Source organism: Macrobrachium rosenbergii, chromosome 50 (genome assembly GCF_040412425.1).
Source record: "Macrobrachium rosenbergii isolate ZJJX-2024 chromosome 50, ASM4041242v1, whole genome shotgun sequence".
Classification (NCBI taxonomy): domain Eukaryota; kingdom Metazoa; phylum Arthropoda; class Malacostraca; order Decapoda; family Palaemonidae; genus Macrobrachium; species Macrobrachium rosenbergii.
Window position 1 is genome coordinate 8,989,186 of NC_089790.1, and position 14,862 is coordinate 9,004,047.

Below are 14,862 nucleotides of genomic sequence, written 5' to 3' on the forward strand. Positions count from 1 at the left end.
ACTTTATTGCTCAATTTCTCTTGTGGATATCAGACCTTACTGTCACCGCTGATGTTCACACGAGTTCCTATCGTCTGTTGGAAATTCATTTATTCATTTATTTATTTATTTACTCGAAATTGGCATCCAGGGGCATCAGGTACCCATTACAGGACAAATTTCAAAGAGCTTCTTCATTCACTTTTTGAGGGCTGGGTATAGTCACAGTCCATATTTTTTATTTTACAAGGAATTCCTTGAAAACTTTCCCGACCAATGAAATAAGCGTTTTTACCAATTGCTTCCTACCAACAATGTTGCCGTGAAAATATGTTAATACCCGACAAACTACAACTACATTCGTGGAAATGAGACAATTGGTTCTCACTGTGAATTCTATTACATTCCGATTTTATCTCTTCCTCCATAGAGGTCTACAATAGTCTCCGGTGCTAAGGTGAACTGCATTGTCAGTTAGCCCAAAAACCTTTATAAAAATTAATATGATTTTGTCATTTTGTTTACAGGTTCCAGCAGTTTTTTTACTTTTTCTGTTTCCAAGTTGGAAACAGTTCAGAGACAATTCAATATGAAGGTATATAGGATTCGTTTTGATGCCTAATGGATGAAATTGACTTTGTACCTACCCACCACCCCACCACTCTCTCTCTCTCTCTCTCTCTCTCTCTCCCCTTTTATCAAGCTGAGCAGTTACGCGTTACTTCACGCCAAAATATGCTTGGAAACTGGAATTGTAAAGAGCTCTGAAAATCTTAATTAAATTCATCGCAAACAGGCGAATAAATATTTTGTGGTGAATGGGTGTCATAGAGTCTCTTAGTTACTGTTATTTGACTGCATCCAATAAAATAATCTAACTACTTTTTAAATGTAAAAAAAAAACGAAAAATACATATGTATGAAAGTGGCTAAACTAAATTCTTGCAAAGCTATTCTACAACCAGTCGTTCTTATCCAAATTAAAAACTGGTAATACGTTCCTGTTGCCTTATAAGATCGACTTCCCTTTCAACTGTGATAATCATATTTCAGGAAGGAATTATTTGATAGATTTCACAATGATCTGTACCAAATAATGAGCTTTAATTATAACTCATCCAAAAGCTAATTATAGCGGGGCCGGTAGCAAACATTTCTCATTCATTTATCGAGAAGAAACAACGGATCATTTCCATAAAACTAAGACTCTTTTACTGCTTCATACATTTTACTTTACAAAGACAGTCAATTCTGACTTCCAAAGAATAAAGTCACGTTGAGAACTATTGTTTCGAATGTGAAAATTGCCCGTCTCTAAGTTGTATTATTATACTTTTCGTATATACAACACAGGCGTAACATAAGCGAACGGCACTGGAAACTCACAGTGAAAATGGCAAATATGACGTTGAGATCTGATAAAAAGACGAACAAAGAATGACTTGAGCGTTAGAGAGCAGCAGCACCCGGAGTGTAAGAAGAAAAATGCAGCTAATGTCCGTCATGTTTTTCAGAGCGGACCTGGATTTTGTCTTACGCAGGCAACTGCGAGCTTTCACGCAAACACCCCGACAGGCATCCATTCAATTACGGGCTATATGTATCCCGGATACATACAGAGATATGTATGGCGTGTGCATTCGTTTCCCTAATTCACGACAAGAATAAAACCTGTTCCATAGCGCGTCCAATAAGCGAGGATATAAAGCCAATACAACAAAACACGAAATTATACAGTGTTCATACGAACGGATATATGAAAGGAGGGGGTACGCAGGGGAGGGTGGCCTCGAGGGGGGGGGGTTTCGGTAGGTAGAGGGGGGAGGGGGGGAGAGAGAGAAAGAGAGAGAGAGAGAGGGAGTCCTGCTGCCATAAAGGCATTCAGAGGGAAAATTAAACATTCTGTTTGGGTACCGATATTTAAATTGAATTTTGTGATTAAATACATTACCCAAAAGGCTATACGATTAAATTTATTGAACGGTTTAACCCACATCACAATTTCATTAAACCATTTGACCAGCAACGAAGTAATTTAGTAATGTACTATAAAATAAAATACAGCCATCATATTTTTGACATTCAATAAAAGCAATTTAATTCATATATGCAGTTTACAGAAAATTATTTTGAGCCGGCGATCGACCTTTCCATAGCTTTCGCATTTTTCGCTGCAATATTCCGCACCGTAAACAAGACAAAGTGATCACACAAACACACACACAAACACACACACCTACGGCACATTCAAGCATGCCTTCACAAGGAGCTCCTGAGAGAGAGAGAGAGAGAGAGAGAGAGAGAGAGAGAGAGAGAGAGAGAGAGAGAGAGAGAGAGATCCACGAAGGGGGGGAAAAAAAGGGAGCCAAAAACTCCGGCCAGAGAAAAATGATGCTGTGAAATTAATGATTTTGGTAAATTGGTCGACGGGTATAAGAGATGATGATGATGATGATGATGGTGATGGTGATGATGATGGTGATGACGGTGATGGCCAAAGAGGTGCCAACTGGCGCTGTTGTTATTGCTGCTGTTTATTAACGAAACACACGAAGCGAAAAAGACTGGGGCGCGAAACAAAATAGCTGGTGGTGAAAGGAGATAATCTCATTGCATAAGAGCGACAGTTCGCGCTCCAAAGAGTAAGCACACATACGCACACACACTCGTGTATATATATATATATATATATATATATATATATATATATATATATATATATATATATATATATACACACATATATATATATGTATATATATGTATGTACAGTATATATATATATATATATATATATATATATATATATATATATATATATATATATATATATATATATGTATATATATATATATATATATGTATGTATATATATATATATATATATATATATATATATATATATATATATACACACACATATATATATACATATATAACTACATATGATCAAATACAAAATAACAGGTATTAAGCATTATTAAGTAATTTCAAACAAGAGCAACAAAATTATGTGTATCATAGCGTTCATGGACATATGGAAAAAATTTTTTTAACAATTTTCGTTCTTATAGAAATGAGAAAAAAAATATAAGCACACAGAAATGGACGAGAGAAAGATACGTGTGTGAAAAAACAGACTGAATACACTATCCAATTACCAGTAAGAGAGAGAGAGAGAGAGAGAGAGAGAGAGAGAGAGAGAGAGAACCATCTATCCCAATGATAGATTACCACCTCTTAGAAAGATCAATTTCAACTTCCCGTTCGCATCTTCCTGGCCAGTCTATGGTATAGGTACAGCCCTAGCCGTCCCCCCTCTCCCCCCACTGTGATTCTGCTACAGCATAAATACGACCTTGTTTAAAAGTAAAGGTTTTAGTGCAATATACTTTCTGTATAAACAAGGATAGCCAATAACGGTAGCCGAAATATTTCCAAAGATGATATCTCAATAATATAAAAGAAGGCTTCGTTAAAAATTAGTATCTAACTTTCCTTTTCCTCACTGCAGAGAAACATATCCTGACATACATGTTATACGATATATATATATATATATATATATATATATATATATATATATATATATATATATATATATATATATATATATATATATATATATATATATATAAAGTATGGGGAAATATATTATTGACTTTCATTAATCATCTTATCATCTCACCGCCTTGCGCCTCGTCCGCGCGACAACTGACGCCTAAAACTTTTTCTCTGCGAACTGAACGAGTGGTTAAGACAACTGCTGGTTAAAAACCGCTGCTGTAAATATTCTGTTACACCGTCGCAATAAAACACGGGGCAGTTTTTCCTTAATTAGGTATTGTCGCAAGCTTGTGAGTTTAAAGTCAGCTAATAAAGCACGGCCGTTTTTCCCAGCACCTACAGGCTATTCAATCGGTATTTAAGAATATAAATTAATGAACTATTGTCTCCCTTCTGAAGGTGAGGCAAAAAGCCCCTTCATTATGCTCAGGTAAAAGAGCCAACATTCTATTCACAGTTTTCTCTCTCTCTCTCTCTCTCTCTCTCTAGACCCATTATTAGTATCCGACTCTCTACTATTGTCATTATAGAGGAAGGTTATAAAAAGGGATGGTATCGACTCAAGTACATCGGTCCCATTCTCTCTCTCTCTCTCTCTCTCTCTCTCTCTCTCTCTCTCTAGCGTAGTACTTTTATCGATCTGGTTTCTCACCATATCAAAGAAGCCTGAATATTGATCTTTCCTCGATGAAAGGTGTAAAGGTTTTGCCAGTCACCTGCAATTCTTAGAATGGGCGACTTCGCGCAAAAGGAAATTTTGTGGGGATGAATAAATTTTAAGTTTTTCTCTGCAACAACCCTGTACCGCTGTATTACTTTATGTATGTTACAGGCAGATAGCGGAACCAGGCATTTCGCGAACTGCCTGAAATTTCAGGCAGATAGCGAAATGCACTGGGGGACATTTGATCCCTAGTACTAAACACGGCGAAACAGTGACTCACCTACAATGATTCGCCGCGTTTAGGACTAGCCCCTGGGGGGTCAAATGTATTTCGCCGTGTTTAGGAAAGTCCATAAATGCATTTCGCTATCTGCCTGAAACATATATACTTGAAAATGAGTGAAATTCATATCAAAATGTAACTATGGTAAAGAGATTTCAGCCCGTCCCTTCAACTATGTAAGTTACAGGGACATTAATTTGCTGTAATCATGTTCACCGTTAAGAAGTCTGTTACAGAGCCAGCTTCCTACAGAAAGAAGACTGTCTCTTAGCATTATGACTGGAGTGTCCCGCCCAAAAAATATTAACTAAAATATTCGTGTGTGTAATTACTAGAAGCACCAACAGAAGAAACACTAAGAACCTTTACACTCTCATTTGCGCAACCGCCGTTTTCGTACTGCTTGTCCGTATTGTTAAAACTCAAAAGGCAAAAGGACGTTGACGACCTTTCGGAATTTTAGAAAATATATACTATCATGCAAAGGCTACATGTTTTTCTTTTTTTTATTTTCGGAATCTTTTCAAAAAGATACTCTTGAAAACATTGGTAAAATCTTTGGAAATTAATATCTGGGAAAAAGTGTGGTTTTTCTAATTGAGAAAATTATTACATTCAAGATTGTTACCAATACAATGTCAGCAGAAATATTTCTTGAAATTCTTTTGAAAAAAGTTATCAGAATATATCCGAAAGGATAATCTCGAGAGCACTGGCAAATCTTCAGAAAAAACTCTTCTTTAAAACAAAGGAAATATAATTACGATTATCACTGATTATCACTATCTGTAGTAGTAGTAGTTCTTGAAATTATTTTTTCTATTATATTTTCGCCTCATTTTATTTTGGTTGGCGTCTCAACCGAAGAGAGCCGAGGGGAGCGGAGGCAGCACCGCACTCTCCCTTCTTTCCTTCCTGTCCATGTCTGAACGATCGTTAATTAAATATGCAGAAAAGTCCCGGCGAGGCCACTAGGAAACGTCCTGCAAAAGGACCCATTTATAAGGATTAACAAAGTAGCAGCATCTTGTAGGACATGAAATGGGTCTCGGAAGATCTGCCGCCGATTCAGCCAGTCTTTCTTTCGCCGAATTCTTTTCTCCACTTTTGACTTTTTTTTTTCCTTGAATAATGAAGGCGGATGCGCCACGATGGCTTTGCAGCCTTGACACGAGTCTAAAAACGTCAGCTGCAGTGGGATGTAGCAGTTCAAGAAAGCTTCTGAACACACAAACGTTTTCTGCAACGTTGTATCCAACTGCATTAAGAGGCGATAACGCACTGTGTTCAAACAGCCCGATTATATGCATGTACTTCAAATACACATGTCTCATATACATGCAAAAATACACTTGCAGCGTAATATTGGTTTGCAAAAGGATGGAATTAACGCCAGATACACATTAGTGAAAGTGTATGAACGCTAAATAGTTGCCTAACTGGTTTATGAAATGTATAGATAAATGAAATTAAGAGCAATCTCGTATTCTGGAATGACTAGCCACGAAGACCCAAATATCGAAATCAGTAGATAAGACTTAAAATCATAAAAAAAGTTTCAGTTATTTCTTAAACGAGAAGCAATGTTCTATTGGAATATTTTCTACACTATACATGAATTTGTCAAGACTCCGGGCAAACTAAGTGTATGTTTACCATATGAATAATAAGTAACTATTCTAATAAGACGGAGAGGAAGAAGTTTCGCATTTCCTTCCAAAGTACGAGAAGAAAAATTTAGGAATGCATTTAGCGCACACATACAATGGCGTCCATGCATTTAGAAAAATATATAATTATACTGTTATCATCAAAAAGGCAAGCATAGAGAGAGAGAGAGAGAGAGAGAGAGAGAGAGAGAGAGAGAGAGAGAGAGAGAGAGAGAGAGATATAAACTTTTAATGTTATTAACCAACACGCAGCCACACGGCAGTAAGAGAGAGAGAGAGAGAGAGAGAGAGAGAGAGAGAGAGAGAGAGAGAGAGAGATTAAGAGAGAGAAAGACATATACTTCTAGGAATCCTCTAAGCAAGGATCTACTCAAACAATTACCCAAACACAGAGAGAGAGAGAGAGAGAGAGAGAGAGAGAGAGAGAGAGAGAGAGAGAGAGAGAGAGAGAGAGAGAGAGAGGAGAAAATAATCTGCTCTGGCAAAGCCGTCAGCACGGATCGACAGGGAGCAAATAGATGGTTTAAGCGTTTGATTTATGGTAGGGTACGGACTTCACTTTTACACTCCCCCCCAACTCCCCCCCCCTTCCCCCTTTCCCTTTCCTTTCCTTTTTCCCTTTTACTCATTCTCCTAAAACCTTATTTTTTTTAATCTTTACTTTTTCCTTGCCTTTCCCTTTTTTTCCCTTCCGTGCTTTCCGTATTTTTTCCCTCGAAATTCAGTCTACTTGAAAATCGTAAAATTTGATTCGTATTAATTTTCAATAAATATACTTTGAATGAATATGTTATAAAACTAAATAATTAGCTACATATCCAAGTACGTGCCATAAATTTGTATATTAAGCCTTATGCTAATAATACACTGATTTCTTCTGACATTCTCCTTGAAAACGTCTATTAAAATCAATGATTTAATCTGGCTTACAAGTAAAAACCAATGAAATGAGTTGGTCTCGAAGACATTAGCCAATAGTTTCAAGTTGAATATTAAAACTATTTCAATATGGCATCTCTCCCCATGCATGCGTCGCCGGTCTAAATCACAGGTGGGTTCAAAATCTGGATATATGCATATGTAAATAAGGCTGATAAGCTTTTAAATAATTCACGAACTATCAAGTGGAAATCATCTTTCAGGCCAAAAGAAAATCACCAAGGGGTAGGGGTATGGGTAGGGGTATGGGCAGGGGGAGTGAGGTAAGCTCTCCAAAGCAGCGCAGGTCTTACACTAAATTCCATTTATCAAAGGCTGGCGTGCGGTGATAAAGCTTTTAAAGTTCTCTTTTATTAATTTATCAGTGCCTATATTAGATGCGCCAAAAATGCTTTAATTATACGATAAATTCGACCACTTTTCCATTCAAAGTCCTTCAGTATTTATGAGTCAATTAAGTGTAATATTAAAATCGATGCTGTATCATATTGCCCTGTGTGTGTGTGTGTGTGTGTGTGTGTGCGTGATTGAAGCTGTGCCGTGTTCCATAAACGAATGAACAATTTTTCTATTTTGTTCGTTTCGCCACGCGCATTATTATATTGGTAAATCAAGATCGGCTAATATATGGAATGGCTATTGGCAGCATGACTCGCTTCCTACTCGCAGTTTAAGGTGGGCTAAAACACGATCGTATACTTTTTTTTTTTTTATAGGCTCTCGTATTAACAATCTGGGGATGCTGGCATGGTCTGTTTATCACTGTATTTTCTTTCTCTTCTTTTCTTTTGAAGGAGACACTGCAGTGACGTTCATGATCACGTACGTAGCGAAAAATTTAAGCCTGATTTTTTATTATTATTATTATTATTATTATTATTATTATTATTATTATTATTATTATATTATTATTATTATTATTATTATTATTCAGAAGGTTAACCCAATTCATATGGAACAAGCCTACAAGCGCCACTGAATATGTTTTCATCCGAAAGAAATTACAGATGATAATGGGAAACAGAAAGAACAGAGCCGTTATTAGAAAAAAAAGAAATAATTTAATAAGTCAATAAATAAAGAGATAAAAATATAAATAAATCATTAAAATACAAGGTGACTTGTTTGAGGGTAGTAATGAAATGCATCTTCGCTTGGATTTTTGAGGTTCTAATTACACAACATCCTTAATTTGTTTTTTACATTTCATAATGTGGCATACTCATAAGAAGTAAGCTAAAAAATACCATTAGCTTGCTAGTGCATGAAAATGAAAAAAACATAGAGGGAATAGAGTCAATGATAATTGGATACTGAAGATGGCGGAAAAAAACTATAGAACGTCAAATCAAAGAAAGGTAACAACAGCAACTGGAACCAACCCATTAACAGTCACGGTTTAGCGAAAAGGATGATGAGAATGATGACGAGAACGGTGACGAGAATGATGACGAGCATGGTGACGAAGTGATGACGAGAATGGTGACGAGAATGATGACGAAAAGATGACGAGAATGGTGACGAAAATGATGACGAGAATGGTGACGAGAACGATGACGAGAATGGTGACGAAAACGATGACGGGAATGGTGATGAAAATGACGAAAATGATGACGAGAATGGTGACGAAAAAGGTGAAGAAAATGATAACGAGAATAGTAACGAAAATGACGAGAATGGTGACGAAAATGACGAGAATGTTGACGAGAATGATGACGAGAAGAGATGAGGCTCGCCGTTGCCCAGCGAGCAGCGGCCATAATACACACTATCAACAGCCCCTCGACGGCAACGTTCCACCGATGCACAGACAAAAGCCGCCTTTGCCCAACGAGGCACAGGCGGGGATCCAGATTGGGCGCGAGATAAGGGGAAAGGGGGAACCGCTGATAAAGCGGAAGCCTTTTGATCCGAGTCCTTCAAACGGGACTGTGAAAGGGACGCTTTCCTCAAGCAAAGAAGCAACGCGTTCCAAGCAGGGTTCTCTCTTAGGTGAGGTCTGCTTGCAAGCCAGAGGCGTAATCTGGAGTGATACGAGTGGCTACAGAAAGCGATAAGGATCGTGTGTTCTTGTTTTTGTTTTGTTTAGGACAGAAAACGATAGAAAGAGTAAAAGTTCTTGATTTACAGCATCAGAAAGAGTAAACACTCTTAATTTACAGAAACAGAAAGAGTAGAAATTCTCAATTTACAGCATCAGAAAGAGTAGAAATTCTTAATTTACAGAAACAGAAAGAGTAGAACTTCTTGATTTACAGAATCAGAAAGAGTCAAACTTCTTGATTTACAGAATCAGGAAGAGCAGAAATTCTCAATTTACAGAATCAGAGAGTAAAATTACTTAATTTACAGAATCAGAAAGAGTAAAGCATCTTGATTTACAGAATCAGAGAGTAAAAATTCTTAATTTACTTAATCAGAGAGTAAAAGTTATTAATTTACAGAAACAGAACACGTAGAAATTTTTAATTTACAAAATAGTAAAAATTTTGAAATTACAAAATCAGAGTAAAAATCTTAATTTACAGAATCAAAAGAGTAAAAATCTGATATACAGAATCAGAAAAATAAAATTTATACAATTAGAGAGTAAAAAATCTAAATTTACAGAATCAAAAAAGTAATAATTCTATTTACAGAATCAAAAAGAGTAAAAATTCTGAATTTACAGAATCAGAGTTAAAAAAAAGTAAAGTAAAAATTCTGAATTTACAGAATCAGAAAGAGTAAAAATTCCTAACTTACAGAACCAGAGAGTAAAAATTCTTAACTTACAGAATCAGAGGATAAAAACTCTTAATTCACAGAATCATAGCATTCAGAAGAAATTAATATTCTGGAAAACAGAGTAAAGAAAATTATCTCGGCAGCATTGAACGGCATTCGATAGAGATCTGGAGCTCTAGGTAGAGTGGAAATAGATTTGCTTTTTCTTAGGAAAACATCTGAACGAAAACCAAAGGTCTATAGAAATTGTATCTTAGGGATAGCACCAGCGATAAAAAAAATAATTCAGGAAAACTTGAATTATTTTGGCTAGAAATGCTTACGCGGACTCTTCCTGATGATTTTATTAAAATAATAATTTACGGGATAAACGTACGTGAATATGTTGAAAGGAAAATGTCGACAAATTGCGAATGTATCGATATTTTTCACCTGACGAATTAAAATATTCTTAAGATAATATCAACAGGTTTAAAGGTCTGCGAGAGAACCCAAGCAGATATGAACAGTATCGTTAGGCTGAATTGCAGCATAAAAGGACTCCCACAATGCTTTGCAAAATAAACGGCAAATAACGGTATGTAAACATAAAATAAAAACGATAACTTATCTTCATTTTTTACCCTTCCGTAAATATAGGAAGGGGGATTTCCAGATTAACATCGCAAAAAAAAAGTGTTTAACTTGCACGAAAAAACTGAAATAAAAACGGAAAAAAAAAAGAATCATTAGCATAGTCTCTTCTCCGAGGCTGTCACTGACTAATTGTCGCTCTATGCGATTCAACTGACGAAGGCGCCGTCGACGGCCACCAACCTACCTAGGGGCGCGATAATTGCAGGAGGCGTGTGTGTGTGTGTGTTTGTGGGCTCCTTCCATCAGGGGCCCCGATGGGCGGCTAAACCCATATTGCTGCTTGTTGATAAATGATCCCATTATTACTTTGACCTCCTCTACATATTGGCCCAAGCGGCTGTGTTTGATCAATATTCAAACGCTAAATGACAAGTATTAATGAAGGTGAGAAGAGAGAGAGAGAGAGAGAGAGAGAGAGAGAGAGAGAGAGAGAGAGAGAGAGAGAGAGAGAGAGAGTTGAAGCACGCCAAAAGCGACCGTAGTCCACAATGCTTGACTTTCGGCCATTATTTTCCTGCCCTTTTGTCATCCGAATAATGAAAGGGCATCGGGATGTGAAAAATAAAAAGAGAGAGAGAGAGAGAGAGAGAGAGAGAGAGAGAGAGAGAGAGAGAGAGAGAGAGAGAGAGAGAGAGTGGCTCATTGGAATATAACCGTCATAGTGTTTGTTATTGGGCAAAGTAGATGAAAACATTTGGACTTTCCACTGCACCGTAAAAAATGAATGAAAAAAGAAAGTTTTAAATACAGCAGTTTTACGAATGAAGTGCGTTTACTAACTGTTGTTGGCTTAATTAATATATATATATATATATATATATATATATATATATATATATATATATATATATATATATATATATATATATATACACACAGTGTGTGTGTGGTATCTATTCTACGACAAACTTTGAAAGCGACCAGAGAGCAATCGATATAAACATCCACACAATTTCTCTTCAATGGCTTTCCAACAGACGATGCACATTATTCATACAAACCAATCTGAGGGCGCCCGAGCATTCCAAAGAATTATTTATAAATGTACGAATATCATCAGGCGTAAAAATTCCTACATCAGTTAGTGATAAACTGTGATGGAAGACATCTAAAAACCTGTTGAATAACTTCGAATTGTTCCTTCATTCTTAAATAATAAAATGCTCTATAAAGATGCAAATTATTTTTCAGTTATTTCTGGACTTGTGTTTCCTTTTCCTTCTATTTTCAAAGTAAGATTTGTTTTTGAATGGTCCTCCCATTGAATGGCAGAATGCTTAACACAGAGTCTCCTTGGGCTAAGCCAAAGCTTTTGAAATGACTTTTGAAATGTGACATACTATTTCCACAACCCCATTCAGTCATACTCTGAATATTGTTTCTTCCTTCTAAGATTTTCAATTGTAAGCTTTGCGTCCTTTGATTTTTCCATTAATCTTTTACAGAATATCTATGATTATCAACGAAAGAATCTTGATTTTTTTATCTGGATAAAGTAACAACCAAAGAATCTTAATATTTTATCTGGAAAAAGTAATAAACTCGATACGACAAAGGCTTCCGAACTACTTTCACAAACATAGAAAAGATATTATAATAAAAATAGTCATTGATTGGCTAAGTCAAACCTTACGAGGCAAAGGGAGGGGTATTCAAAAATCAAAAACAAAAGCATTGACAGTTTCCTTTGATTTTATTAACATAAAGAGTATCATGAAATATCTACACAATGTCTTGAAAGGGACCAGTGATACACGAATGTTTTTGTACTTAAATAAAAGACTCCAGTGGTCACTTACTTCTATTTTGTACAGATATAGATTATGACAACCAATACCCACTATTATCACAATGCTGGATACTCATACTTTCGTATCCCTCGGTATCTAATCCTAAAATAAAAAAATGGAAAACTCAGTGAAAGACACAAAGGAGCAGGGTGGAAATTTGGGGGGGTGGGGGTGCGTTTAAATCCAAGTAGTACAAGCTGATACATAAACACTAAAATCACTCCGGTATCCTTGACAATTTTGGCAATGGGTCTTTTCGAATGACTTGGCAGTGTTCCCGTCAATAAACCAGTGGAATAAAATAAACACTTCAATATGCAAGAGCCTGCAGTGGCTGGAATTTATGCTACAAACTCTACGAACCTTTAAAAAACGTCTATGACCGTAATTATAAAGGGCTATGCGCTCAAATAGCTAAAAAAAAAACGAAACGAGAACTCTTTCTGAACAAACACAGGTATCTTTATCCGTGAAAAGATCCGTCGGCTTTTATGCGAGACAAAAGGAGAACGATCCTAAAAATCTTCTCGCGATAAAAGAAAAGTTATGGACACTTGTCAAAAGGGGGGAGACGAAAAGGAAACACATTCTTATGGCACTTTCCTTTCAGTAAAGCTGGGCTGAATAGATCCCACCTAACCTCTGCCCTATCCTCGCCCATCCTAGCACCAAACACCATTCTTTCACGGACTGAAGCAAACAAGATAACAGACGGGAGGCGGCGGCTTTACGTCACGATTCGAATTGTCGAGCTCAAAATAAATGTGGGTCAAAAGGGGGCTGAAAAGTTCCGTTACGACGGAATTGTCTATAAACAAAGGTAATAACGTGTATGTCCGAAGACTGAAGTATCTACGTGCAAGAGCATAAGGTGGCTTGGTTTAACGTGAGCGCTCCAGGGCATGAAATCTGATGCGAGGAAGTTCTTCCTCGAGTCTTAAATAACATAGGCAATTTACATAAACTTAACAAAAAAATAACAACGAAAATCAAAGAAAATTAAACTGATTGAGCTTGATATAATGAAACCATAAATGATAATAACAAAACGAAATAATAATAATAATAATAATAATAATAATAATAATAATAATAATAATAATAATAATAAAATAATAATAATAAAAAATAATAATAATAATAATAATAATAATAATAATAATAATAATAATAATATTGAAAAAACATTAATCATTAAAAGACTAATAATGATACTTTGCAAGATTCCTAAAAACACAGCAATTACAAACTGAACTCAAAAGTAACACAAATTCCACATTCAATCCTTAAATATGGCATTAAAACCCATCGTCATTCTTCAATTACAGTCTTCCTACCGTAAGGATAAAATATCAACAAATTATACACAGACTGGTTAAAGATATGATGAGATTTACAAAGACCGTCTACTCGCAGACGCTGAATACCAAGCCAAAACTCCCCTGGGAGGCCCAGTCTCCACCTGGGAGGCCCAGTCTCCACCAGGGACGCCCGTGGATATCCCATCGCAGAGCTTGGAATATTTCGGGGCTACAGACTACTGGACAAGCCTCTCAGAGCCTCTCATTCTTTTTCTCTCACTTTCTCTTACTTTCTCTCCTCATCCGACCACACTCCGGCGGGGAGCCAATGAACCTTACAAAGACTTGGGAGGGAGACATCGGAACACTCACTTGCGTTGGGCCCTTAGGAGTTCGTTCTGCTCGATGGTGAGTTGAGCGTGGCGAGACTGAAGGGCGTCCATCTGACTCGTCAGGGCCGCGATGTCACCCCCGCCGGAGCTGAGGGTGCTTCTCACTTCCTCAGCTTTCTCACTCATGTGTCGCAGTTCCTCGCTTATGGCTTCTAGGCGCTCCTGCGGAGAGGGGAGGGGCGTTAGGCGTGGGTGGTCATGGTTTGCCTAATGGATCTCTATCAAGATTTAAAAAAAAAATTAATTTAAGTAAGTACCTGACAGTCGCGTTAGGAATGAACACCTTCCTCTTCTATATTTCTAAGCTAAATTACAGAAACCTAAACAACCTAGTAAGTACAAAAACCCATTAACAAAAAGAATTATAGACCTTATAAATCAACAAAAACACTCACATATATAAAAAATTACAGCTTCCCGTGAGTTGAAATTAAGTGTTGGCCAAAACCTGAACAAATTCTTCGAAATTGCAAGTAAATTAAAAATTCGGGGGCAATTCGAAATCAGAGGCACCTCAGTTACTTATAATCGTGGCTACCAATTATTATTTTTTCAGTAGATGAAACCTATTCACACGGAACAAGCACAACAAAGGGACCATTGACTTGAAATTCAAGCTTCCAAAGAATGTTGGTCTCAACCTCACGCCGCAGACCCCACACTGCAGCAGTAACTGATCATGATACAGAGCCAGTGATTTTTCATCGCCCTGGGGGAGACGAGAACCCGCGACATCTGAGTGGCATGCCATGACACTAACCACTGTATCGATATAATCGAAGTATCATTATAATCCAAATTAGCTAGAAAAAAATTTAATGCTTATCAAAAAACCTAACTGACCAAAAGTTCAAAACAACGCCTACATCTAGAACAGTAACGGTTGAACTTTGTACAGATACGCAATATATAAA

General features: G+C 36.7%; 1 protein-coding gene across 50 annotated transcripts in view; it reads right to left on the bottom strand.

The window, feature by feature from the left end:
- nab (NGFI-A-binding protein homolog) overlaps nt 1-14,862 on the bottom strand; it is a 698,726-nt gene that overhangs the window by 20,265 nt on the left and 663,599 nt on the right. For all 50 annotated transcript variants that reach the window (XM_067093707.1, XM_067093703.1, XM_067093682.1 and 47 more), the window contains one exon: nt 13,929-14,110. In XM_067093707.1, coding sequence (XP_066949808.1) covers nt 13,929-14,110 — 182 coding nt within the window. The remainder of the gene's footprint in view (nt 1-13,928; nt 14,111-14,862) is intronic.